Source organism: Ruditapes philippinarum, unplaced genomic scaffold (assembly GCF_026571515.1).
Source record: "Ruditapes philippinarum isolate M1 unplaced genomic scaffold, ASM2657151v2 ctg3580_1_1_1_1, whole genome shotgun sequence".
Taxonomy (NCBI): domain Eukaryota; kingdom Metazoa; phylum Mollusca; class Bivalvia; order Venerida; family Veneridae; genus Ruditapes; species Ruditapes philippinarum.
Window position 1 is genome coordinate 1 of NW_026861156.1, and position 26228 is coordinate 26228.

General features: G+C 32.1%; 1 protein-coding gene across 1 annotated transcript; it reads right to left on the minus strand.

Moving 5' to 3' along the window:
- Positions 1-1000: 1000 nt before the first annotated feature.
- LOC132714718 (uncharacterized) lies at positions 1001-15704 on the minus strand. The gene is made up of 2 exons (XM_060697634.1): positions 15397-15704; positions 1001-1145 (listed from the first exon to the last, which is right to left on the minus strand). The coding sequence occupies exons 1-2, from the start codon at positions 15702-15704 to the stop codon at positions 1001-1003; spliced, it is 453 nt and encodes a 150-aa protein (XP_060553617.1).
- Between the last annotated feature and the right edge of the window lie 10524 nt (positions 15705-26228).

Sequence of the window (26228 nt, forward strand, 5' to 3'; positions counted from 1 at the left end):
ATAGACCGAAGGCCTAATGGACCTACCCAGGTCCCCGCTCGAAAAATGCACAGAGGGGCACCTATGTTTCTCCTCTAACTGTAAATCAGGAAGGTCGTCATATGGCCGCTTTAAAATATGTGTAAGTTAAAATCCTATAAGGCAACCAAAATATTAACATATGCAACACAGATACTCACCTAGTTCGTTCGGACATTTGCATATTTCAACATCATGAAATGACATGGAATAAAATACATTCGTACGCATGTTCTTCAATGACATTTGAGCCGCGTCACGACAAAACCAACATAATGGGTTTGCGACCAGCATGGATCCAGACCAGCCTGCGCATCCGCGCAGTCTGATCAGGATCCATGCTGTTGGCTTACAAACCCTATAACAAGTAGAGAAACCAATAGCGATTCGCGGATGCGCAGGCTGGTCTGGATCCATGCTGGTCGCAAACCCATTATGTTGGTTTTGTCGTGACGCGGCTCATTTATTCATGATCTAATATCCATACCTAATAAAAACACAGCGTTTTACACGTTATGAATTTTTTTTCTTTCTTATATCCCACAGACACTCCAACAATTGGGCCTGGGTCCCACCAATTGCAGGGATGACCGGCGCTATTATTGGATCTTTTGTTTATCAGTTGATGGTTGGGAACCATCTTCCTATAGAAAAGGTTTACTCCACAGACGTTGATGTCCGAAAGGAAATTCCCGATATCAGAAATGGAAACCCTGTTGATTTGAAGGAGTATAAATCTTCGGTATCAATCGATTCAATAAAAACTGTGTCTTCAATTGTTGACAGCTAGTTATTCCACTGAGATCTTTACAACATTGTATAAAACACTTACTGTCTTTTTTACTTGTTTTGAAATTTTGTTTTATAAATGAATTTTACAAGAACAATACAGTTTACTTGTTATTTGAAAAAATAAAAAAAATATATCCTGATTGCTGTTATGAAACCTTGCTTGATGTTTAAAAAAGATAGTGCATAAAATCTACGTCAACCATAAAAGCGTTTTACGTCCGTATCCTCTCCCGTCCCGTTTTTGCTCGGTGTCTGCTGGGTCCCTTGCAAGTTGTCCTGCTATTCTATGTTTTGGTGATGAATGCGTTCGGTGAACGTCGTCTTTACTTGTATATCTTTGAATGCATATTTAATACACATTAATATAAAATTGTCTTAGTGTATCTGTTTCAAATGTACAGTAAAAATAAACAAGGGACACCACGGTATGCGTTATTTTAACGAAATGACATCAATATTAATAAAACGAAATATCAATATTATCAAAGTGTCTTACATTTTTATATTATAAGTATTTAATTATTCGTAGAATCTCTATTGTATGTATATGTATAAGTGTTGTTACATCACAAGTACGTATCTCAAATCATTCCATGTTTTTTGGAACGTTAAGATAATAAAACTCGAATTCCGTCCTGACTATTGATAACGCTGTAACTGGTGATGGGTCGTCGTGACTTTGAAACAGATGCTACGAACGTGTTACGCGTACCATCACAGTTCAATTCAATGAAATTGTTTGCAATTTTTAATATTTATTTTAACAGTGATCTCCCTATTTCAGAATATATTATAAACCTGTAGAAATTTTGTTCACAGTATTCGTTTCTCATAGTATTACTAATTAACATTCGTGTAGGTTATATCGATATCCTCCTTTATAATGGATCAACACATTTAGATCATGTGTAAAGGCAACCAATATATGCGTATAAATTTAGAAGGCGGAGTGAAATTGCGTAAGGGTAGTATACGTTGTTTTATGTACCTAACGAATAAATAACAATACATTTATACATTATTATGTTTTTATTAATTATCTATCTATTATTTATTAACACAACTCATAGTCAGTGAGGGCATATGAGTGGACAATATTACAAGTAAATAATACAAATATGGCAAAGAAGTGAATAAGGAAGATGACTCAAATAAGTTTCAGCATTAATGCTTTAACAAATATAGCTAAATTAAGTAAAGTATTTCTATTATCACTATACATTAGAGTCTGAAAATCAATGTACTAGAAAACATTGAATAGTAATTTCTTATACACCTGTGTCTTTCATGGGCACAATAACTACATTTAAAAATATAACGAAACTCATGTTCTTATTGACTAAACAGTGAGCAAGTCCTGCTTTCTCATTTAATACAAAACTAACAACAATTTTGTATAGAAATGTCAGAATTGAGACATCTAAATTTACAAAAAGTAATTGCTAAATACTAAAAATTTGCCAAGTTCGGCATGATTGACTGTCAAACTCAATTTGACTTGTCTGTTCATAGAGTAAGATTTATATGCAAGCACCTTTCCTGTAGATGTTAGGCCTTTAATGCAAAATCTAAATCAGAAACGAAAATTAGTTTTAAATCGAAATATATGATATTCATTCTTCGAGAATGCTCTGTGGTCAAGAAGGTTGTCACGTTACCAAGAAGATAGCTCAATAGTTATTAGTTCATATACGCGACTTGACATACTGTTATTTGTTCTATTCGTTATAAAAGATTTTTATTTATTTTTCTCACTGATGTCCTTTATTTCTTATTACTAAACGAAGCCAACGATGGCAAATCAGCGCGTAATAGAATATTTAAATATCAAGAATCCATAAGGGGAAGAGGAGTGGTGGCATAGTGGTTAAGGTGTCTGCCTCTCAACCCAGGGATCATGGGTTCGAGCCCTGTTAGGCCACATGTGTCACAAATCACATTCGTCACAAGTTTTTATGAATTTGTGACGAATGTGATCACATTCGTCACAAATGACTTTTGTGACGAATGTGATTGACCAAAATCGGGTAAAAATGCCAATCACAAACGTCACAAGCAAAATTGAGAATTTTTAAACAGGCGAATCACAAATGTCACAAGTTTATTTTTCAATATGTGATACACGGAATATCATAAGGACAATCGTGGTTATATCAGTGCGATAGTACAAGGGCGACAATGCAATAAATCGATATTGTGATGTCGACATCACGATACCAATATCTTTTCACCACCATTGCATTATCGCCATCGTACTAACTTGTTGCAATATCGTATCGTCGGCATTGTATTGTCTTCATAGAACTGTCGCATTGTCGTAATGGTATTGCTATCAAGTCGTCTTACGTTCTCGAAACCTTCAAAAAATTTTGGTGACAATGCACGGCATAGTATCAGACTTCAACTGGAAGTGATCTTTTACCTCTGTGAACCCTCAAATTTCTTCCCACCATACAGCGACAGTCTAAAGGAATCTCACAGACTTAATCTTAGTTTCAGTACAAATTATGACCATATTTACACCAATGAGACCATATATGATTGTTTGGGAAGTAGCTGAGACCCCCGTTGACTTTCAGGATATCTAATTAGAGATTAGGACCTTTTGACATCAATGAACCTTTTTTGGTCTGACAGACTTTTGACTTCCGCAGACTTTCAGGAATCTTGGTTCAATTAAAGAGTATGACATTTTGACATCTAGGAACCTTCTTTCCTGAGACGATTTTGCAAGTCTGTGCCAATTGCTTGCAGACGCTCTATGGAACTTTCCATATCTATTCCACTAGTAATAATAATATAGTTAATTCGTTTAAACAGATCGTGTCTTTGTGGCGGGGCCGCTTTATCGTTTCGACGCGTCTTAGCTTTTTTCGCCTTTTATGATTAGATAGTTTCAAACGACGGTGTTTAGTGAATTTTATAGAGGATATTTGTTTGTTTTGAGTGAATATGAAATATATTTCACTGAGAAGTGAGAAAAAAAATGAAATATGTATCACGAGCGCGTAGCGCGAGTGAAAATATGAACATTTTCTCACTTCGATGTGAGATATAGTTCATATTCACGAAAAGCAAACACATTTTCTTTTTATTTTATGTGCCTTTTGAAAAGTGCTTTTAGACCGTTTACTACTGAAGCGCGGAGACTACGCGCGCGTAAACAATATGACGGCAAACGTTAACGCTGCAAGCAAAATAATCCTTATTTATTTATATTTCTTTTTGCGGTCTCATTGTCAACAATCTTACAAAATTACGGACATTTGAATCGAGAAATATGTCATTTAGAATGAAATTAAACAGTTATTTTTAATGCATGTTTAGGGAATCCAGACTTATAAATACGTACGCAGAGTGGGCGTGGCTTATATCACCCAAATCTATATCACCACACTGTGACTGATATAATATGAATATATTTCATTGATAGAACAGTATTTCATTAGTTAGCATCAAATAAATATAGGATATTACATGAGTGTCTTTTCATATTGAATTTATTAAACGAGTTTGATAAAATAATAAATTGCGAGGCTCTGCCGAGCATTTTATTATTTTATTCAACGAGTTTAATAAATTCAATATGAAAAGACACTCATGTAATATCCTCTATATTGGCCTACGAGACCGCTAAAGCCCTCGGGCCAATACCTCTTCTTGGCCAATATTGCATTCAGACACACTAGACCTGTGTAATAACCTATAAATACGCAACGGCAAACACTATAAATAGAAAAAAAATGTGAATTTAAACGTATATGAGTTTTGTCCATGTAATATGACTGTGGTCAGGTGACGTGATGCGCCAAATATCGATATCGGTCCGACTTCCGGTTGGGCCGATATCGATTTCCCACTTCGGGTTGCTAAAAAAACGCGGAAAGATTGACAATTTTATAAGAAAAAATACGTTTAACTGAAATATATCTTGATAAAAAAGCAAAATTGAAGAAACACTTGAAAAACAATCTCCAAACAGTTAAATAACGCCAAAATATATTAAAAACAAATGTTTGTGAGGAAATGACGTCAACGTCATTAGACGACGTCAAAAGTCCCTCGCTTTTTAAAATAAATTATACATTGTCGCTGAACAATGTTTTCAAACGATTTTTTTAATTCTATAATGAAAACCAAAACATAAATGAGCACATGCAATAAAAAGGTTATAGAACAGGTCTGGTGTGCCTTAATGCGATATGGGTCTACAAGATCGGTATTAGCCCTCGGGCTCTTTTAGTGGGCCAAAATCGAATAAAGGCACATCAGACCTCTGTAATAACCTATAAATATATCCCGCCTCTAAACCAATGAAAATTCGTGAACTTTATTAGCAGTATTATAATTGCGGCTAGTATTGTGCAATGTGAGTTTGCTTTTAGTCTTCTTGGAATCCATGTTGTTATTCATTACTTTATATTCTAGCATAAAACTGCCGTTATAACCATGATTTCGGGGTGTTTTAACAGGACCAAAAAGGTCTTTTAACAAGGAGATTCTAGCGCTCATGCGCTGTTAAAACACCTTTTTGATATACGTTTTCCGTGGCACAGCGTCAATACATTGTGGCCCGGACGCTGCTTAACTAAAACGGAAATGACGTCACGGTCACATACAACGCTGACGTTCCCGTGCAATCCGAGGAAAATCAGTGATGTTGCTTGATTGTGTATGGATTGTGTTAGATTTATGCATGCTTTATGCTAGAATAGCGTTAACGAATGATTGTTCCGTGTCATAACAACTGCTGAAACCCTCGGGATACGTTGGGTCGGGTACCAACTAATCCCTTGGGTTTCTACAGATATTTTAACACGAAAAAAGAAACATGCGTTATTCCTATATTATATCAGAGTTCTTTAGTACTGACGGCTCATCTAGGGTTCAATATGGCGCGGTTCATATAGTTATTTTACCAGTAATATCTATAAAGGAAAGGGTTAAATGAGAATCATGAAGGAAGTTGAATAAATAAACTTAAAGAAAACTTAACATTTCTTGTAGAATATGATTGGTCTTGCGAAGCTATAATTACACGAGGTCATTCAAATATCTTGCAAGCAAATTCGCTGAATTAATGTTTACCGCCGACAGCATCATATACTGATTGAAAATTAAACAATTGCAGGATACATTTCGAATAAAGACTCCGGGGAAATAGTCGGTTAAAGCATAAATTATCAGGGCCCATATCACTCAAGGTCACGGCGATAATGCACATGCCCTTTTTGTATTGAAGGTTCCCACACAATTAAAATTAGATATATTTAACATTTGAAGACATGAAATACTTAAGTTATCTGACTGAATATTAAGCAACCAGGGGTCTTAACTTCGGGTAAGTGCCGTCAATATGCACATCTCCGCTTGGTATTAGATGTACCCACATAGTTTTGTTTAAATTATTCAGCAGATTTGTTGAAGAATAGGGTTGAATTAATGCTTTTCTATGAACAATAAATGATAATAAATTATGGATCATAACTCTGTATTAAACGGCCAAACGGGAAATACTGATGATGATGATGATGATGATGATGATATGCACATCTTGTTTGTTTGTTTATGTGTTTATCTAAAGTCGCCGCCGGAAAGCCCATATAAGCGACCGTACCCTCAAGTCGGACCAAATCCTTTAGTGTCCCGTCGAGATTTTTCGAGATGCGCATCTCCTCTTTATATTAAACTAAATTTCGTTGAAATTCCTAGAGCGCAGAAAAGCAATAGTTCTATATACAGTGTTTTATAAATAACAACAACAACAAGGGGCAATAAGTTTGTTTTTAAAAAGAAATGGAGATATGCTGGTTATATGTGCAACTGGTTTGTGAATGAAGGTTCCTACAAAGTTGCAGCATCGATATCCATCCAGAAGTTGCTGAAAAATAGCGTGGAAACGAAATGATTCCATATACAGTGTATAATAACTAATCAATGGCCGGATAGTGCGGAAACTAAATCTGGACTGACAGGCGGACGAACACGCTAAAACAGTCCCATCACTCCCGATTTCATCAGCGGGGGAGGGGATAAAAATGTCTGTAGTTTTAGTTCCAATAATTGATTTCAGTCCTAAAAATTTGTGACGTTTGTGACTCAGTGAAAAGCATTGAAGAAAACAATATTTATCTCAAATTTGTGACATTTGTGATTTTAAACTCGTGACGAATGTGATTGTCTAAAACATTGGATCACATGCATCACAAAATTTGTGACGAATGTGATCTCATTCTTCACAATTGTGACGAATGTGATTTGTGACACATGTGGCCTTACAGAGCCCTAATAGGGTAACGACCATAATTCTTCATATAACACCAGTACTGGTTGGTTCCATGAAGCGAAATTTATGTAACGTCATATATTGGTTTCCCATTCGGTGATTCGCAGTATGTCATATTAATGGATGAGAACTGGAACAAATTTCAATTTGCAATATAGAAAATAAAACTTAAATTTGGTAATTTATATCTTACATTTGTATCTTCCACAGGAAATTACTAAATATTTGTAGTACACAGTGGGTTATGTATGTATTTATTGTTGTACATGAATTTCAAAGCTATAATTAGATAATTATGACCTTCACAATGTGAAAATCCGAAAATCTAAATAAGGTAATTTGTTTCGCGATATGGTAATGAATAACGAACCGGAGAGTTTTTCAGGAAATTGCACTTTTTATAAATTTATCGAAAAAATTGGCCAGTTTTACTGTTGTTATATCATAGTAATATCATTTTGAAATATATCATTTTGAAATTGTCTTTTACGTAGGTTTTTTTCTCTCGGTAAATTAATAACTCCCCTTGATTGCACTCGAAGTTTTGCTGTAAGAAGTTGATTTTATTTTGTTTAAAGGCAATCGGTTTTATGGTGGTTTGAGTCACAGTGGAATGTTGATTTGCCGAATACTGTGACATTTTAACAACAGAAACTTTCGTCTGCAGCTTTAACATGAGGTGTTAAAACTGGACGAGGATTTTGAAGCAATTCAACAAAATAGTAGATTGATCTCCCAATAAATCAATTAACAATAGCTCTTTATTTATAATCAATGTCAAGTAGCTTTTATATCTTTGACTCGCATGAACATGATGTTAGTGAATTTCCTCATATCTGTCTAAAATTCAGGTAACAGTCTTCCATTGATAAATAATGTTTCACTATATCAACATGCCATGTAAATTTATTCATGATTTTTAATGTACCATTATTTTTGTTAACGCGTATAACAAAAAAAATCCTGAATTTGGTCTTTTTGAAATTCATCCCAAATTTTTCATTCCAGTGTGTGTTCTACTTCTAGTATTTATCTAGGACTTAGAATATACTACTGTATAAAAAGAAACCCTTTTAATTTGACATGAAAAAAATGCATGCAGTATTACTATATTAATCCATTTTATTGCATTTTTTATATTCTGTTTCTATATTTGTTACATTTATATAAATAAAAAAACCAGACTTTGTTCATTTTAACTATTGTTTTTATGTTCCAAAGAAAATACATTTAATACTCCTATCTCTAGCAAGCGTACCAATGTTCATGATGAACAATGTCTTTCGTCACCCATTCATCTATGATATACATGTACAATATTCTGGTTAAATTTAATTAACCATTGAATAGTTTATAAGAATATCTGGTCATCAGAGGTCCACTAGAAAAAGTAGGTAGCTTACCTTGTGTGTAATAAAATCAACTGTTTGTTGTGACTGTGGGGATGAGTTAAGCCGTTGCAAGCGTGTTACGGTATTGTGTAAGTTTATCATTTTTCCAATGTATATGTTGTGTTTCACTTTTAGTTTGTTAAATCGGTTCAGTTGGGACGGAAGCACCTTTAACTATCCTTATAGTCTGATTTTATTGACATGTCAATTATGAATATATTATAGGACTCATTTAAATGTTCGATCCCACTTCGGTTTGGTCCGTGTAGTTTACGAGAATTAATGTGGAGTATATTAGTCACGCCAGCTTATTGTGAAGGTTTTCGTTAATTCACAATAGGACAGTCGGTAAAGAGAATGCCTGATAATTGAGAAGTCTGTGGTTCGATCCTTACTGTTGCCATTGTTTTAGTACTCTTTCTTTATTTTTGCAGTATATTTTAATGGAACAGATTTGTAGTGTGTTTACGGTATTGAAAAGACATTTTTTTATTTTAATCCGTTTCAATTTTAAACATGAATTCTTAAAAACATGTTATTTAAAAAGAGTATATACATAACAAAATTAAGTAAAACATAATAAAAAACGAACAACATTAAATAAGCATATATATATAGAGTCTATAATGTTGAAAGTATTAATAAGAAAAAAACATGGACCAACGCGGCCTCGAACTTAAAACACGTGTGGCACTAAGATTATAAGCTCGTGATTTACCCTATTGCGCTATAACGCTGAGTACACTTAGTTTAGAGATACAAATTAAATTAAATTTCATCGTACAGCGTACATCTCACGGAACTTACCGAACATCTGTACTGTGGACATCGACCGTGTAATCAGTATGTAATTGACAGGTTAATAAAACCAAACAATAACAAACTGTGTCCATCTAAAAGTAAAGGGTCCGTTTCAATAACATTAAAATGTTCAGTATACTCAAAACAATAAGCCGATGAAATAGCGTAATAAATGAAAGACTTGTGTTTGAAAGCAAAAGCACCATTTTTATCGTTTCAAATTCGACCATATAAAATAAAGATATTATTATTTCGACATATATCTATCAAGCGTAAACCATGATAATTTATTCTACAAACTTAGAATTTCCTGTCTATTGGAACGGACAAATACTCTAATATTAGATGCTTATCAAAATATGATTGCGTTTAATATATCTACGGCAAAACATCGCATAAAAATTGGTCAGATGTTACAATATCTCTTAACTTCGACGTTCTTGGGTTAAATTCAATTAAGTTTACATATTTGAATTTAGAACACATATTAACAACATCGTTTTCAAACATATCAAATTCGTCAATAGTAAAAATGCGGGAATTCTCTGGTTGCAAATAAAGAGCACCAATTAAGACATTTTTAGGGAAATTGGTAATAGCAGTATCTAACGACAACCATATCACGTACAAATGTAGTCTTATACAGTTCATTTCTAATTTTACATAATGAGATAAGCCTGAACGTACATTAATACCGATACCTCCAGATTTACGTTTATTAGTCGCCGGTAGAAACCGGCGACTATATTTGTAACAGTTTAATATTATATCTATGGTAGGAGAAGGCCTTAAAATCTGAATAGAAAAGCAAATCAATTACTGAACAATTAAGGACCACAATTATGTTTCATTATTCTGGGTGAATCGCCAGATGAGGTAAATCAATCATTAAAGCTTTTATGTACTTATTGTGAAACTTGGAGTCTAGAAGTAAATACCGATAAAACAAAAGTTGTTGTATTTAGGAGGCGTGGTGGTTTATTAAGTAATGAAGAATTTTTTTACAATGGTATAAGACTTGAAATTTTGGATAATTTTAACTATTTGGGTACAATTTTTAATTATACAGGTAGTTTTGTTCTAAATCAAGAGCATTTAGTTGGTAAAGCATTGAAAGCAAGCCTTAAATTTGTTACTTATTAATTGTCACAAATATAGATTAAAGCCTAAAATTATTTGTCAATTATTTGATTCATTTGTTGGTTCTATTTTGAATTATGCATCAGAAATATGGGGGTTCATTAAATCTAAGGAAATTGAAAGAATTCATCTCAAATTTTGTAAAAAATTATTAAAGGTTAAAACGACGACATGTTCAACGGCTGTATATGGTGAACTTGCACGATATCCACTTTATATTATGAGATATGTAAAAATTATTAAATATTGGTTTAAACTGACTAAAACAGATAATATAATATTACAGTATGCGTATAGAATTGCATATGATGATTGTTTATTGGGAAAGAAAAACTGGCTGTCAAATGTGAAAAAATTATTATATGATTATGGTTTTGCATATGTGTGGGATTCGCCTGAAACTGTTTGTGAAAAGACTTTTATATTATGTTTTAAACAACGGATTATCGATAATTTTGTTCAAGGGTGGCATGTAAATAAAGAAAACAGTCCTGTTTTAGAAGTATATAATCATGTCAAAAGTAATTTTGAGTACGAAAAATACTTGGATATTTTGCCTTGCAATTTAAGATGTTATTTAACAAAATTAAGGTTATCCTCACATTCTTTGAACATTCAAACGGGTCGATACAGTACACAAAGAATCGATAGAAATCAACGTTATTGTATATACTGTAATAAGCACGACATTGAGGACGAGTATCATTTTATTTTGATTTGCCCATGTTATATTGATTTAAGGAAAAAATATATAAAAAAGTATTAATATGTAAAACCAAGCATGTTTAAATTTGTAGAACTATTAAAAAGTGATAAAAGAACAATTCTTAAAAATTTAGCTATTTATATTAAACGTGCTATGACTTTAAGAGCATCTGCTACACATATTTAAGTCCATCCTCTTAGAATAAAAAACGATGAAATTGTATGCTTAAAGTATCATGATTATATTGTGTATTTATAATTTTATTAAATGTAAATGTGTAAATGTAATGTATGTGTTATTGCGATTTGATAATTATAAACACTGGTTTAATATGTGACTGTATTATATTACATGTAAATGTATTAATTTTGTAAATATGTTACGATGATGTACTTATGGTACAAATCTAATAAAATAAATGTTCTGTTCTGTTCTGTTCTATGTTTCATAATCTTAAAAATTCAAAAATAAAGATTCAAGATTCAAGATTCAAAATATTTATTTGGTAACGTAAACATGACGTTTCTTGCTACACAATACATATATACAATGATACAATATAACTTGTCAACATGACACAAATTTATAGACAATTATATTTTTAGCGGAAAATATGATACATATAATCAAAACAAGAAAGAAAATGGAAGCGAGAAAACAAGGAGGTTGAACTAATGGAGATTTTGTATATTTAATGACTTACAGCTAAATAACAGTCAAAATCAGTCAAATAGTTCATGAAATTATTGAATTATAACACGGACAATTAGTATACTTTTTATTTATAAAGGTATATATAGTAATAAGCTTATTCAGATATCATATTAACAATACCCTGACGTATTTCAAACGCTTCATATATATATTTACATAATTTAAGTTGCATGTTGCTGTTGGTATTCTGCATTAGTTCAACGAATTTATGGACACTAGGTCTATTATAATAATATTTCTTTAAGTACTTTTTACGTATATCATTATAAGCACTACAAATACAAACAAAATGAAATTCGTCTTCTATATCACGTGAATTACAAATAAGACAATATCTCTCACTACGTTCAGTTCTACAATTACCATACCGTCCAGTTTCTATTATTAATTGGTGTGAAGACAATCTTAATTTTGCAAAAGCAATCCTAAATTTCTTAGGAATTTTATCAAGATACAGTGAGTAATCAAATGACGTCTTAAAAAGTCTATATGTGCCTAGGCTCGGGCTAGTTGTTACATTATGATACCATGACTGGATGAATTGATCAATAAGAGTTTGCTTAAATAATAAATGTACATTTTTATGGTTATAAATACTTGGATTATACCATATATATGACAAACCTGCATTATCTAACAATGATTTCACATTAGACAACCAGTTATTTTTTTCCTCTATTAATATCATTTAACATTGATGTATATAAGTATCTAACTATAACATTATTACTGTTAACAATATTTGACCAAAATTTTATAATACGTACATATCTGTTTACATATAAAGGGTACCTTTTGCTCACCATAAATAGCCATGCTGCTAGTTGGCTGCTTAACACATAACATGGACTTACAAAATTTTAGATGTACTCGTTCGATTTCCTTACTTTTACTAAATCCCCATATTTCACAGGCATAATTTAAAATAGATACAACAAAAGCATCAAATAATTGCAAAGAAGTACTAAATTTAACTGGTGTCTGTTTTAAATTGAACAATAAAACATTTAACGCCTTGAGTGCTTTCCCTACTAAATACTCTTGATTTAAAGTAAAACTACCTGTATAGTTAAAAACAGTACCTAAATAATTAAAATTGTCGACTATTTCTAAGGGAATATTATTATATGTCCAATACTCATTATTTCTAATCGGACCCCTCTTCCTAAAAACCATAATCTTACTTTTACCTTCATTTACTTTAAGGCCCCATAAAGTACAGTAATTATGTAATGTATTTAGACTATTTTGTAAGTCTTCAGGGGATTTACTTAAAATAACAATATCATCAGCAAATAACATGAGAATGAATGTAATATCATCTAATGTTAAACCAGAATTAATATCATTTAATAAATACATTTCTAAATCTTCTAAAAACATAGAAAACAATATCGGGGACATTACCTCCCTTGTTTAAGACCAATTGAACATTCCAGGAAATCTGAATATGATTTACAGCCCCTTATTCGTGCTTTTACTTTAGAGTACATATCATGGATGATTCTTAAAGTTTTTCCACGTACACCAATATTATATAGTTTAAACCATAAACCATTACGATAAACACTATCAAAAGCCTTTTGAAAATCTATAAAGGCGCATGCTAAACGTCCATTTTCATTTAAAATTTTATTAACAACAGCATTTAAAACAAAAATAGCATCAACTGTGGAGCGACCCATCCTGAAACCAAATTGTGCATCACTAATTTTATCGTTTTCTTCAGACCATTTTGTCAATCTGTTATTCAGAACACCTGTAAATATCTTTGAAAAACAACTTACGAGACTGATTCCTCTATAATTACTAGCAAGTGCAGGGTCATTTTTCTTAAACAGAGGTACAATAATACTTTCCATCCATGAATCTGGAAAAAAGCCAGAGTTCAGAATACCATTAAAAATATCAACTAAATGCGATGATAAAATATCGGACGAATTTATAAAATACTCATTCAATAACTGGTCACCTGCAAAAGCCTTATTTTTCTTTAAATGGCGAATAACACAATTTATCTCATCAACTGTTATAGGATCATCTAGCTCCTCGTACAGTACATCATTACTAAAAAATCTAAATTTTCACAAAATAATTCACTTTCGGCATGCAAAACATTTGGCAAATCATTACTTAGGGTAGAAAAATGCTCATAAAAATCTTCTATGGAAACACTATTCTTATGTATCGCCTTTTTAGTAAACAATTTCCAAAAATCCTTAGGTTTGCAGTGACGAAGTCGTTCAATTTCTCTTAATTTTTTTAACTCATAACTACGTTTCTTTTTTTAACAACATTTTTATAAATTAGTTTATTATTACAAAATTCTATTCTATTTACATCATTTTTACACATATTATATTTATATACAGAATTTAAATATACCTCTTTTGAACGTTTGCAATCTTCATCAAACCATTCCGCCTTTTTACATAGTTTACCATCGGCACGTGGCGTAATATATGTTATTCTACGTTTACAAAATAATGGATCTGCCACGCTTCTCACAACATTTACAAAGGATTCTATACATGCATTTAACTGTAATCTATCGTTAAAATCAACATTTTCGGTAATAGTATTTAAACGTGGTAGTTGTGATATAAGACCTCTACGGAATTCGTTCCGTAACTCGTCATTCCATCGTAAACTAATGCTTTCATAATAAATATTATTATCCTCGTGCAATACGTGGCATTTAATGGAAAATGATATAGGAGCATGATCAGACCATTCATTAAAACTCTGTATAGAGAAATCGCTAACTAAACTGAAATATTGCTCTTTCAACAATAGATAGTCAATGACACTAGATCCCGATGAACATATATAAGTATAGTTTCCATTATTATAGTCACGACCAAGCCTACCATTTGCAATACGTAAAGAACTAGCCTTGCATACATCTAATAATTTAATACCCGAGTTATTATGTAGACAGTCCATGGACACACGTTCTATCTATAGGCATATCGGGGTAATAATCTTCATAGTCTGTAAAACTAACGGTACGATCACAAACAATATAATCCTTGCGGTCTCCATTACCTGTACGTGCATTCCAATCGCCAGTTAACAATGTAATACCACGATTTTCATAAAGTAAAATATCGTTTTGAACAATATCAAATAAATCACCATTGATAAAGTTATAAGCAGGGGAACCTTCCACCCCTATATATACACCAGCTAAATATATGTCATCTGTAAGATTAAAAAATATTTTATCAAGTTTCAACCAAATGATAGTGTCAAAATGATTCTGTACAACGGTAACCCCTTTACTTATTTCATTTTTAATGTATACTAATACCCCACCACTAGATCGCTTTGCTCGTCGGTTCTGAAATTTACGATAGAAATTAAAAGTTGTATAGATCTACCCATCTATATCAAAATTAGAATTTTTATTACCCCAAGTCTCAAACAAAAATATAATATCGTTATTACACAGTTTCTTTATAAAATCATTGTCCTCTAATTTAGATCTACTAAGTCCATTTACATTCCATGATAATATGGACAGTCCAGCCTCATCGAGTCCCTACTTCCGGTTCCCGTTCTGCATCTGGCTTCTGTCGGACTCTTCGGACTCTTTATCGCTTACTGGTACCCCGTCAATAAAAAGCGTGTCGTAGGCTAACCAAGCTTGACGGCCTTGTTTTTTGGCATTTTTAAGTTTCGGTAAGAGTGATTTTCTCCGTGCTACAATTTCCGGTGGAAATTGCTCGTGAAGATAAAACTGAGTGTCATTAAGCTTGGTTCTGAGGCGACGCACCATTTCTCTATCTTTGTAGAAGGCAAATTTGGCAACTATTTTGCGTGGATTACCGCTACGTTGATTATAATCTCCCATGCGATGGACACGTTCGAACTGTAAATTGTCCGCTAACTGCTGAGCGATGTTCAAATGGTCAACAAAGAATCGGCGTAAAGTCTGCTCACTATTTTCCCACGTTTCTTTTTTTGGTTAAAGTAACGTTGCTAAATGAAATGAAATATACAAATATTGCCATCTTAAAAAGCAACATTACAATTTTCATAAAATGAATTAATAACGTATCCCTATGGACCAGTCATTGAATTTAGGGATACTTTTACTTTTTTTCTAAGTGTCAAGCGTTGCTATTTTATGATTGATAAATCATAAATGATATTTGAAATGACACATTTAAATTATTTGGTTGTTTATATCTTATGAGACCTATTATATTTCATTATTTTGTCTAATAATAAACAGATTCTCCCTGTTCTATTGTAAGAATCACGTGACTACACGTTGTATGTTAGTGTTATAGAATCAATTAATAGTAACAGATTGCTAATAAGATATACAAGTAATTTGTGATTAGTTGGAAAACGGTATGGCGTCTGATTAGATGCATATGTATAAATAATTACAAAGTTATCTTTCATTAATCAGTTTCATATTTTATATCATAAAATAAAAAGAAATGTCTGTATACAATGTACTCATAATTTGCACATCAAAGAATTAAATAAGTTTTCAAAACCTTTTCATTTTTTCTTGGTAAAAGGTTAAACTTGGCCCTGTCTGTCAACGTTCAATAGTTTAGTTTAGGTTGTGATCGTTGAACATCACAAGATAGATTTATGCGAAAGAGGCACATTTATTGAAATAAATAGTGGTAATCGTCGTCTTCGTTATATTCCGTCGATTTCCGTCGCGCAGTTTACCAAAACGGTATGTTTAATAATATTTTATTGCTCTTTGAATACAATTTATAACATTATTTCCACAAAACAACATTTTTTAACAAAGGGCAAAAGGGTTGAACAACAAGTTCTAGCAACATTAGTAACTGTCCTTCCCTTAAGCATTATAAGATATAGAAACGAAAACATGTTTAAACACTATACACACGAGCAATTACAAATATTAAGGCGGAAACAAAAACAAAGTAGCGAATAGAGTTCGACATCAAATTTAAGAGAAAAACAAAAACAAAAAAAACATTTGCTTATCAATTTTTTAAATAATAATAAAAAAAAAAATAGTAGTAATTTTCCTACACTTGCAGTATGTGATGGTTTGTATGGCTGTCAAAACATGTCATTTATAAGCGGAATTAGAAGAATTAATATTGGAACAACGATTGTTATTTTTACATGTACTTATTTCTTATTATTTAAATCTATGTGTATTTTTTATATATTTTTGAACCTCATGAAATAAAAAAGAGTTTTCATCGACTGATAAATTTTCTTTTCCATAAAGGAGAGTACTTGTACTTAATGGATGAAAAGGGCGAGTGGAAGTGAAAAGTTGGAGTCTTTGAACACCAAAAAGTTTACAGTTAAAAAAGAAATGTTCAGCATCCTCCTCGATATGGCAAAACTCACAAACAGGGGAGTTTGCTAAGTGATTTCTATACAGATCATCATTCAAATTACTACATCTATTTCTTAAACGTGCATGGTAAACAGATGTTAACCTTTCTCCAATTAAATAATATTTAGGGACAAGTGTGGTTTGAATTTATCCTTGAGTTTAGTTTTGAACACATTTAAAGAAGTCGAGTCACGTATCTAATTATCAAGACTATTCCATGCCGAAATTGCTGAGGGTATAAATGATCTAGAAAATATTTCTGTTCGTCGTGCTATTGTTACGTAATTATCGTTATTTCTAAGGTTATATTGGCTACTTTCTGATACAAAATTTGGGAACAAAGTGTCCAGATAACTTTGAAGCTCCCCATTTTTAGCTTTATACATTATTGATAATTTTTGCATTAAACGACGATCTGCTAAAGAGACCCAACCTATTTCATGCAGAAGTCTTTCTATAGACACTGAGCGAGTCAAACCAGTTACTAAGCGCGCAGCTTCGTATTGCATTTTTTCAATTTTTTCTTTTTCATATAAGGTACAACTATCCCAAATAACACTAGCATATTCTAATAAAGGCCTCATATAGGAAATATAAATTTGATTTAATGTTGTTCTATTTAATTTGAACTTTAATAAACGCATAGAACCTAATATTTTGGACGCCGAGTTAGTTATATTATTAATATGTTCATGCCAGGTTCCATCATCACTTAATGTTAGCCCCAAATGCCTGTGGTGTTGAGTGTAATTAAGTTGAACATTGTTTAAAGTACAAAAAAGGTCTTTCATTTCTAATAAGAGAACAAATATAATACTTCTGTCTTATTAGGATTAAAGGTTACAAGCCATTGGTCTGCCCATTCAGTAATAGTTTTAAGATCAATATTTAGAGTCATTTCTATATATTTAGAATCATCGCTTGTTACTGATAAAGAACTATCATCTGCAAAAAGACGAGTCAAACTAAGTAAGTTTTCAGCAATGTCATTAACATAAATCAAAAAAGAAGAGGACCAAGCACAGATCCTTGAGGGACACCAGCATTTATGAATTTTGTGTCAGAAAAAGAAGAACCAATAAAAACGCTTTGGTTCCTCGACTTAAGATAGCTAGCAATCCAAGTATTCAAATTATTTGTAATGCCGTACTGATGCAGTTTAAACAGTAGACCTTTATGCCAAACACGGTCAAATGCTTTAGAGATATCACAGAACACTATACAAGTTGATTTCTTTTCATCAAAAGCTTTACATATTTGATGATAAATGTCAATTAATTGATATACAGTAGAATGCCCTGGAATAAACCCGGATTGATATTTGTAAATAAGATTGTTCATATGTAAATGGTTGTAAATATATTTGAATATAATTCTTTCCATAACTTTTCCTATGCAACTTATTAGAGAAATTGGTATGTAATTAGAACAAAGATCGTGCTCCCCTTTTTTAAATAATGGCATAACACTTGCGTTTTTCCAACATGTGGGATTTGTATTTTCTTGAAGGGAACGATTAAAAAGTGTACATAGAGGTTTACAAAATGCTAGAAGATGTTTCTTTAAGCATACGGTGACTTATCCCATCTGGTCCACTAGCCTTTTTTATTATTAAGCATGAAAGAATGTCTTTAACTTCTTCTTCGTTAATTATTATGTCACACAAAGATTCGTTTGTTTTAAGATTGAAAATGGGTAAAGAAGTATTAGAATCGTCAATAGAAGATACAGAGACAAAGTAATCATTGAGCGCATTTGCCTTTTCTTTATCAGTAAATACATACAAGTCATTATTAAGTCTCAATGGCGGTATTATTTCACATTGTTTATTATCTTTAACTAACATTTTCACAATTTTCCAATATTCGCGAGGATTATTACTACTTATATCGTTGATTGTAAATTCTAAATTATTAAAAAAAACTTGTTTCGCGTGCTTTTTTAAATTATTAACCTTGTTTCTTAATTTTTTATATAAAATCCAGTCTAACGATTTATTAGTTTTAATTGCACGTGATTTTTTTCTGTCACGCTTCCGGGAAGTTCTTCGTATTATTTAATCGTACCATGGTCTGTCATATGGTCGTATTGTAACTTCTTTATATGGAATGCATCGTTTTGTCAAATCTAAAAATGAAGAAGTAAATTGATAGGCACTGTTTATCGCCACCCAAATTCTACTGTTGAGTTTTGGTCAAAACTGGATAACCGTTTAGAAAAGGCGCATGAATTGTCGAATTACATTGTTTTACTTGGTGATGTAAATGAAGATCAACTCAATTATTCAAACCATAAATTACGTGATATCTTAATTATTAATAATATGAGTAATGTTATCAATCAGCCGACTCGTGTATCAAATACATCTGCCACACTTATTGACCCAATAGTAATTTCTAGTGAAATAAAATCATTTGACTTTGGTGTTTCAGAAACTCCGAGCGACATTAGTGATCATTATGCTAGTTATATTTTTATTCATTTTGAAGCGCTTCATTTTAATACTTATAAGCGTTGTGTCTGGAATTATAATAATGCGGACTTTGTTCGGTTAAATGAATTGATAACTACATATAATTGGTAAATATTATCTAATGGCACTGTAGACGAGAATCAAAAGCAAGTAAAATGTTGACCATAACCATTCAGACAATATCATTCATGTTTATAATATACAATGCATTATTTGTGAAATCAATCAGTCAAATCCCATGTTATCAATTTAATTATATATTTTTCTTATATCAACAATTTTTTCATATTATTAGAAAATCCCCTAATCATCATGTAAATAAAGTTTTTATATGATACACAGTCTAAGTACTATCGTCAGTTTTTGAATGCACTAGCATAGAGCAGAATGGGGAACCACGCACTTGTTTGTGGGAGAACACTTTTGGATCAGGAATTACCTTCTAAAAAAATCTAGTTGTAGAATCTTTCTCTAAATACAGGCAAATATGACTGAGTGACAATACTTGAGCAAAATCAATAAAATCCAGCTGTTTGCATATGTGTTTGTCCTTAGTGGTCTCTTTATTCGCTCATTTAAAGCTTAATACTAGGTAATTATGTACATAAAGAGAAACAGTAATTCTAAAAAGAAAGTCCAAATAGCAATATGGAAAATGCTGCAGACTCAGTTTGATTAAGCCAGTTCATGGAAAGTACTGGAAAGTGCATGCTGCTGTTCACACCCAATAGCACCAGGTTAAGCAGTATTCAACATTTAAACATGTAATGGTAAAATTTTGAAATTAGAAACATTAGCAGGTGTATTTTTATGGCAGTGATCATGGAACCTCCAGTGTTACATGTTAGTGCCATTCCATGAAAAGTGGCGTTTGATTCCTAAAGAATACAATGTGTGTTCCCTTAATGAAAAAAAGAATGGGGGAACTGAACAAACAGGATACTGTGTATCTTTTTCTTTGTTTTTCAAAAACTTTGGTTTAGATTGTTTCAATAATAAGACTATAAAAACTGAATTTGGCAAAGTATTTGAACTCAGTTAGTGTCAGTGTGAGAACTGAAGCCTTAAAGAATAATCAGACACCTCCTCTAGGACATAATTACAACATGTAAGGCCTTACTGTTTGCATGTAAACAAAGTAGTTTTTTGACTTCCATACAAAATACTAAATCACTTTAACTATACTGATTGCTAAAAAGCAACAGCTGAGTCAAAAGTTGGTTCAGATAATTGCCCATTGAGAATATTTTTAGAAGTTATAACAGGCCACCAAAAATAACAGGCTTTTGAAAAATAAATTAAAATCATTTCTGGGGCATATTATGGGCCTTTAAGCCAGTATGTGCTAGGGGCGAGGACAGTAACTTGCATTTTCCAGTACTGTTTATCCTCAAACAAACCGAGCCTGCAACATTTTCAATTGTGTCATTTTTTATATTCAAGTTTTATATTCATGTATTTGAATATTTTCTTTCAAATATATTATTTTCTAAATGTGTTGAAACTGACAAGGCAAATCTGTAAAACCTACAATAGAAAAATAGACATTTCTCAGTTCAGAAATTAAAAGATGCAACAAATTTTAATACAGAATGGCAAGAAATGTGGATAAATAAAATTAAATATTGATATGAAGTATTTCTAGATTAGTTAACACTGATATGGATTTTAAAGGGGAGCGGTGGCCTAGTGGCCAGAGATCATGGGTTCGAGCCCTACTTGGGGATCATGACTATGTTTCTTCATATGACACCAGTACTGGTTGGTTTTAGGAAGCGGACTCGAAAGTGATTAATATACATGTAAGTTACAAGAACTTGTTTTGCAATCGAGTTTAAATAAATATGTTAAAACCAAACCAGTTTTTTTTAATAATAAGATAAGAAAAATCCACTTCAGAGACAATAATAACTAATAATTATGCCATTATGATTATTTTTTCATATTTGATTATACAAAAAGTATGATCATTTATCTATGTGTAACATGTATTTTGAAAATCCAGGGAATTAAAAAAAATATTGCATACTTATAATCTTCATTTTTGTTATTTACCTTGATGCCCTCTTATCAGCAGGAGGCCGTTTAATGAAAACGTCGCTCTCAGATAAATCATAACCAATACCATGGAGCTAAATATATTGTATATCTGTGCCAATACACAGCATGACTTGAGACTTTCCTCTTCTTTAAAAGTATTCTGTTTATGTGTCGTAGGATAAGAATTTATTTGAAATGACGTAACCCAGTCGGCAGTTACTTGTATTATAGATGGGGTAATATATCGACTGACACAGACACAACAAATGCAAACAAGATATTTATTAAAGAATATATTTACACAATATAAATATATTATACTACTATAACATGAAATGGTCAAATATGAAGTGCCATTAACAATTATAACATAAGGTTGAGTGTGTGATACAGGTATGTAATAGCTACATGTACAATTAGGTAAGTATTCCAGGTAAGTATAGTAAGTAAACATCTCTATAACTTATCAACAACCTCTATAAATATACCAATAAAGACATTCTGTAATAATTTAATAATCTAAATTATAACTCTCAAAGATTACTAACCTGAAATATCCAAGATATTTATAAAAGAATATATTTACACAATATAAATATATTATACAACTATATCATGAAATGGTCAAATATGAAGTGCACTGGAGCATCACACAACATACCCGAACATAGCATATTAAGTTTACGGGTAACAGGTTATAGTAACACTGAGAGATAGGAATTATAGAAATAAAGAGAGATATAACGGTATAGGATCATGGGTCAAATAACATGTAACGCATTTAGATACAGTTAATATATTTTATTTGAAATGACTGACAAAATATAAGGCAGTGTACATTTTACATAAATTCTTATCCTACGACATATTTTTTAAGTATTGAAATCGTGAATCGTGAAAGTTATCAACTTTATTTTATTTCATGGAAAACTTTAATTATTTATATCTTTAAAAATATGCAAGCATTTCACGGTTGAATACTAAATTATCACAGTATACATGTATATAACAGGAACATTTTTATGTGTCAGGCATTTCATTCTGCTAGAAAAATTACCTCTTTAGCATGAAAACTCAATTTTAAGGTAGGATTAGGGACCATTTCTTATAATGTAAGTCTATGGAAATATCAATGTGAGTGTCTGACCTAAAGAGAGGGAAATTGGAACTGTCATAATTCATTTGTTGTACTTTGTCTTCATTGATACACCACGAAAAGCTGATATTTTGGAAGAATGGATGTATACAGCCTGTCTAGGTATAAAATTTCATTATTTCAATGCAACTGTTGGTGTTTACAGCAGATAATGTGTCAAGGGAGTCAATCTAGAAGCATTGTTTACATATGAAGAAGAGTATTAGTGTTACTTAAAAGTTAATAATGGTTTGTAATTTCTTTAAACAGTGAATTTGAGTGATAATTAATTGGTGATATATTGATGATGAATAATGTAGGCCTTGGTCATTAAAAATATTTTTCAGATTTCAAAGAAATGCTGTACATTGGATATACACATGCCAGGTTTGAAGACTTATGTATAACTTGACAGGGCCTGATGTAAGCATATTGGCCACTTTTGATGGGTGTTGCAGGTATATCAATACAAATGCATATTGTCAGGTTCAAAACTAATATATTAATACTAGAAATAGTCTAGGGTGCTGTTTCGGTTAACTTTTCGACTTTATTTAGGGGCGGACATTTCTTCGCTCGGCACTAATATTTTTCCATTTTGCTCAAATATTTACATAGAATGTCACAAATAAATTGCTTCTATGTCTGTTTCCCATATAAGAATGTTTTGTGTTTCATTTACAGGCATAGATAGCATAAAAGCTTCAAATAAATAGCATTTTAAGGCTTCTGTCTTAAAATTTACTTGGTTTCAGGGCATGAATATCAATACATACTTAGAAATTGAATCCATTGAAAAATGTTGCATAATTCAGTTAGGTTGCCTCTGAATAGCCTCTTATTATGTGGTTAAGATGCAAAATAGTGATTAGAATTTATTGTTTTCTATTTGGTAATACATATTTACACACTCACAATGTATAATGCCATAGTTTTTAGACTTTATGTCTATTTAATGCATAATTGAATGAGCATCATAATGGCCAAGGGTAGAATTATTTTGTAGAAAAAGTTTTATTGATAAGTAAAAGTTGATCTACTTTTTCACAATCATATTAGGCACAATTATAACACAGCTTTAGTGTCTCTGATGTGTCTATAAACAGAAAAAACACTTATTCTGGTAGATAAATGTACACAAAGGATGTGATTATGCACAACTTCAGTGAATTACCTCCCATTATTAATTGAGAAACTTAGATAAGTTTACATAAATGAGAAGAAAATACACCATAATATCCATTCCAAGTACATTTTGGTCTGAAGAGGTGATTTACAGGGTAAAACACCTGAAAGAAGGTTTCAATTGTCATATTTGGCTCCAAATGAATGCAAAAATAGCCAAAAAATGGGTGTAGAAGTCAGATTTTAGGCTATTACTGTGCTGTTAAGTCCAGTGGAACTTGGATTTTCCATATATTGCATTTTTTATATCCATGTAAGAGAGAGACAAAATATAAATAAAGAATTTTAGCATTTTATTGACATTTTGGCTTGTATTTAAGACTATATAAGCAAATATTTGGAGTAGAAAAATACAGCAATGGGAATTTTAATATACCTAGTTACACCCAAAATGTTGCTATGTGTGTACAAATAATGTGTAATCCATAATCAGGTCACTATACAGTAGTTATTAAGTATGTTCGCTAAGCTAAATCTTCATTCAGGAAGTCTATTGGTAATAAAATGTTGAAATTTGGGTGAAAAATTACTTATTTTGTTATGGGTGGGGTGATAAAATTGCTCCCTGCTACATCCTTTTGTAAGAAAATTAGTATTTTGAAGCACTTCTGTAATGAGAACAGTGTAGTTTTGCTATCTGAGTGATTTTATGGAAGTTGTTACAAAATTGGCTTCAGAATAATGAATTATGTATGAAAATCACATGCTAACATTCATTTTCAGAATATCCGGAATGCGAAATAACGGCGCTTGTTAGAAAAAAGCATTGCTCATAATTTTGGACCGAAAATCCTTAGATCCATACCTCAATCTTTTGAAATAGCACAATTTTATGCTTCATATAAAACTTTCCCAAGGCGGGGGACATTAGTAACTCTGTTATAAATTCTTGTTTTTTATTGGAGTTTAGCGTCTCTAGGGTCAAAGAGTTAGGGGTCTCTAGGCTCAACGCCAAGGTTACTGGTGTAAAAAAAATAAATATTGAAACATTTTAGCTCATACAAACTTATTTTAAGCTGATGTCTTTAATGTTTAATAAAAAAATGCCAAAGGAAGCCCTCCTTCTTTTGGTAAAGTAAGGGGTCTTTTGGGTCAAGGTCAAAGTCACAAAGTCACAAATGTCAAAAATAGATTTTTTCATTTTTACAGGTATTAACGTTATTCTATTGACAGATGTCATTTATATTTTATAGATCGCCTCCATGGTCCAGGGGTTAGAGTCAATAACTTCTAATCCAGTTACCTCTCTGGCGTGGGTTCGATGCCCGGGAGATGCTTTGGTAGTTTAGTACGGAGGAAGGTAGTTTAGTACTGGTGTAACTCTCCAGGAAAGATGGTTAGGAAACTACCCACCTATATGACTGAAATACTGTTGGGAAAAGGCGTAAAATGAAACAAACAAACAATATTTGATAGGAACATAAAATTGAGGTCCTCTTCTTTGGATAAAGTTTGGGGTCAGCAGGATCAAGGTCACCAGTGCTAAAAATAGAGTTTTTACATTTTTGATCATACAGCCTTGATTAATTGAAAGATGTATTTCATACTTGGTAGAAAAGTAACTTGCATGGTATTCTTACTTTTGATTGAGATAGCGATCAGTGGGTCAAGGTCACTTGTACTAAAATAAGATTTTTACACCTTTGCCCATACAGCCTTTATTTATCAACAGAATTATTTCATATTTGGTAGGAAGATAACTTGCATGGTATTCATCCTTTGGATTGAATAAGGGGTCAGTTGGGTCAAGGTTACCAGTGCTAAAAATAGATTTTTACACTTTTACCCATATGGGCATTATTATACCCCCAAAAAGGAGGGGGGTATATAGGAGTCACCTGGTGGTCGGTCGGTCGGTCGGTCCAGCTCTTGTTGCATTTTCCTTGTCCCTAGCATAACTTGAAGACTAATGGTTGGAATTCAATATAATTTCATACAATGGTCAAGCACATTGAGAGGAAGTACAGTGCACAAGAACCATAACTCCATCTTTACTAATTACAGAGTTATTGCCCTTTGTTAGCTCGACTTTTCTATGAAAAGGGGAGCTATCCTACTCGCCCCGGCGTCGGCGTCGGCGTTAGCGTTGGCGTCACACCTTGGTTAAGTTTTTCGTACCACCCCACTTTATTTCAGAAGTATTACAAGTATGGCTTTGAAACTTACCATACTTGTTCACCATCATAACCTCCAT

Bases quoted from the DNA above. Each gene is read 5' to 3' on its own strand.
- LOC132714718 (XM_060697634.1), bottom strand. From the start codon at position 15,704: ATGGGAGATTATAATCAACGTAGCGGTAATCCACGCAAAATAGTTGCC. The intron at 1,146-15,396 runs GTAGGGACTCGA...ATGCATTCAAAG, and splicing joins ATGCAGAACGGGAACCGGAA to ATATACAAGTAAAGACGACG.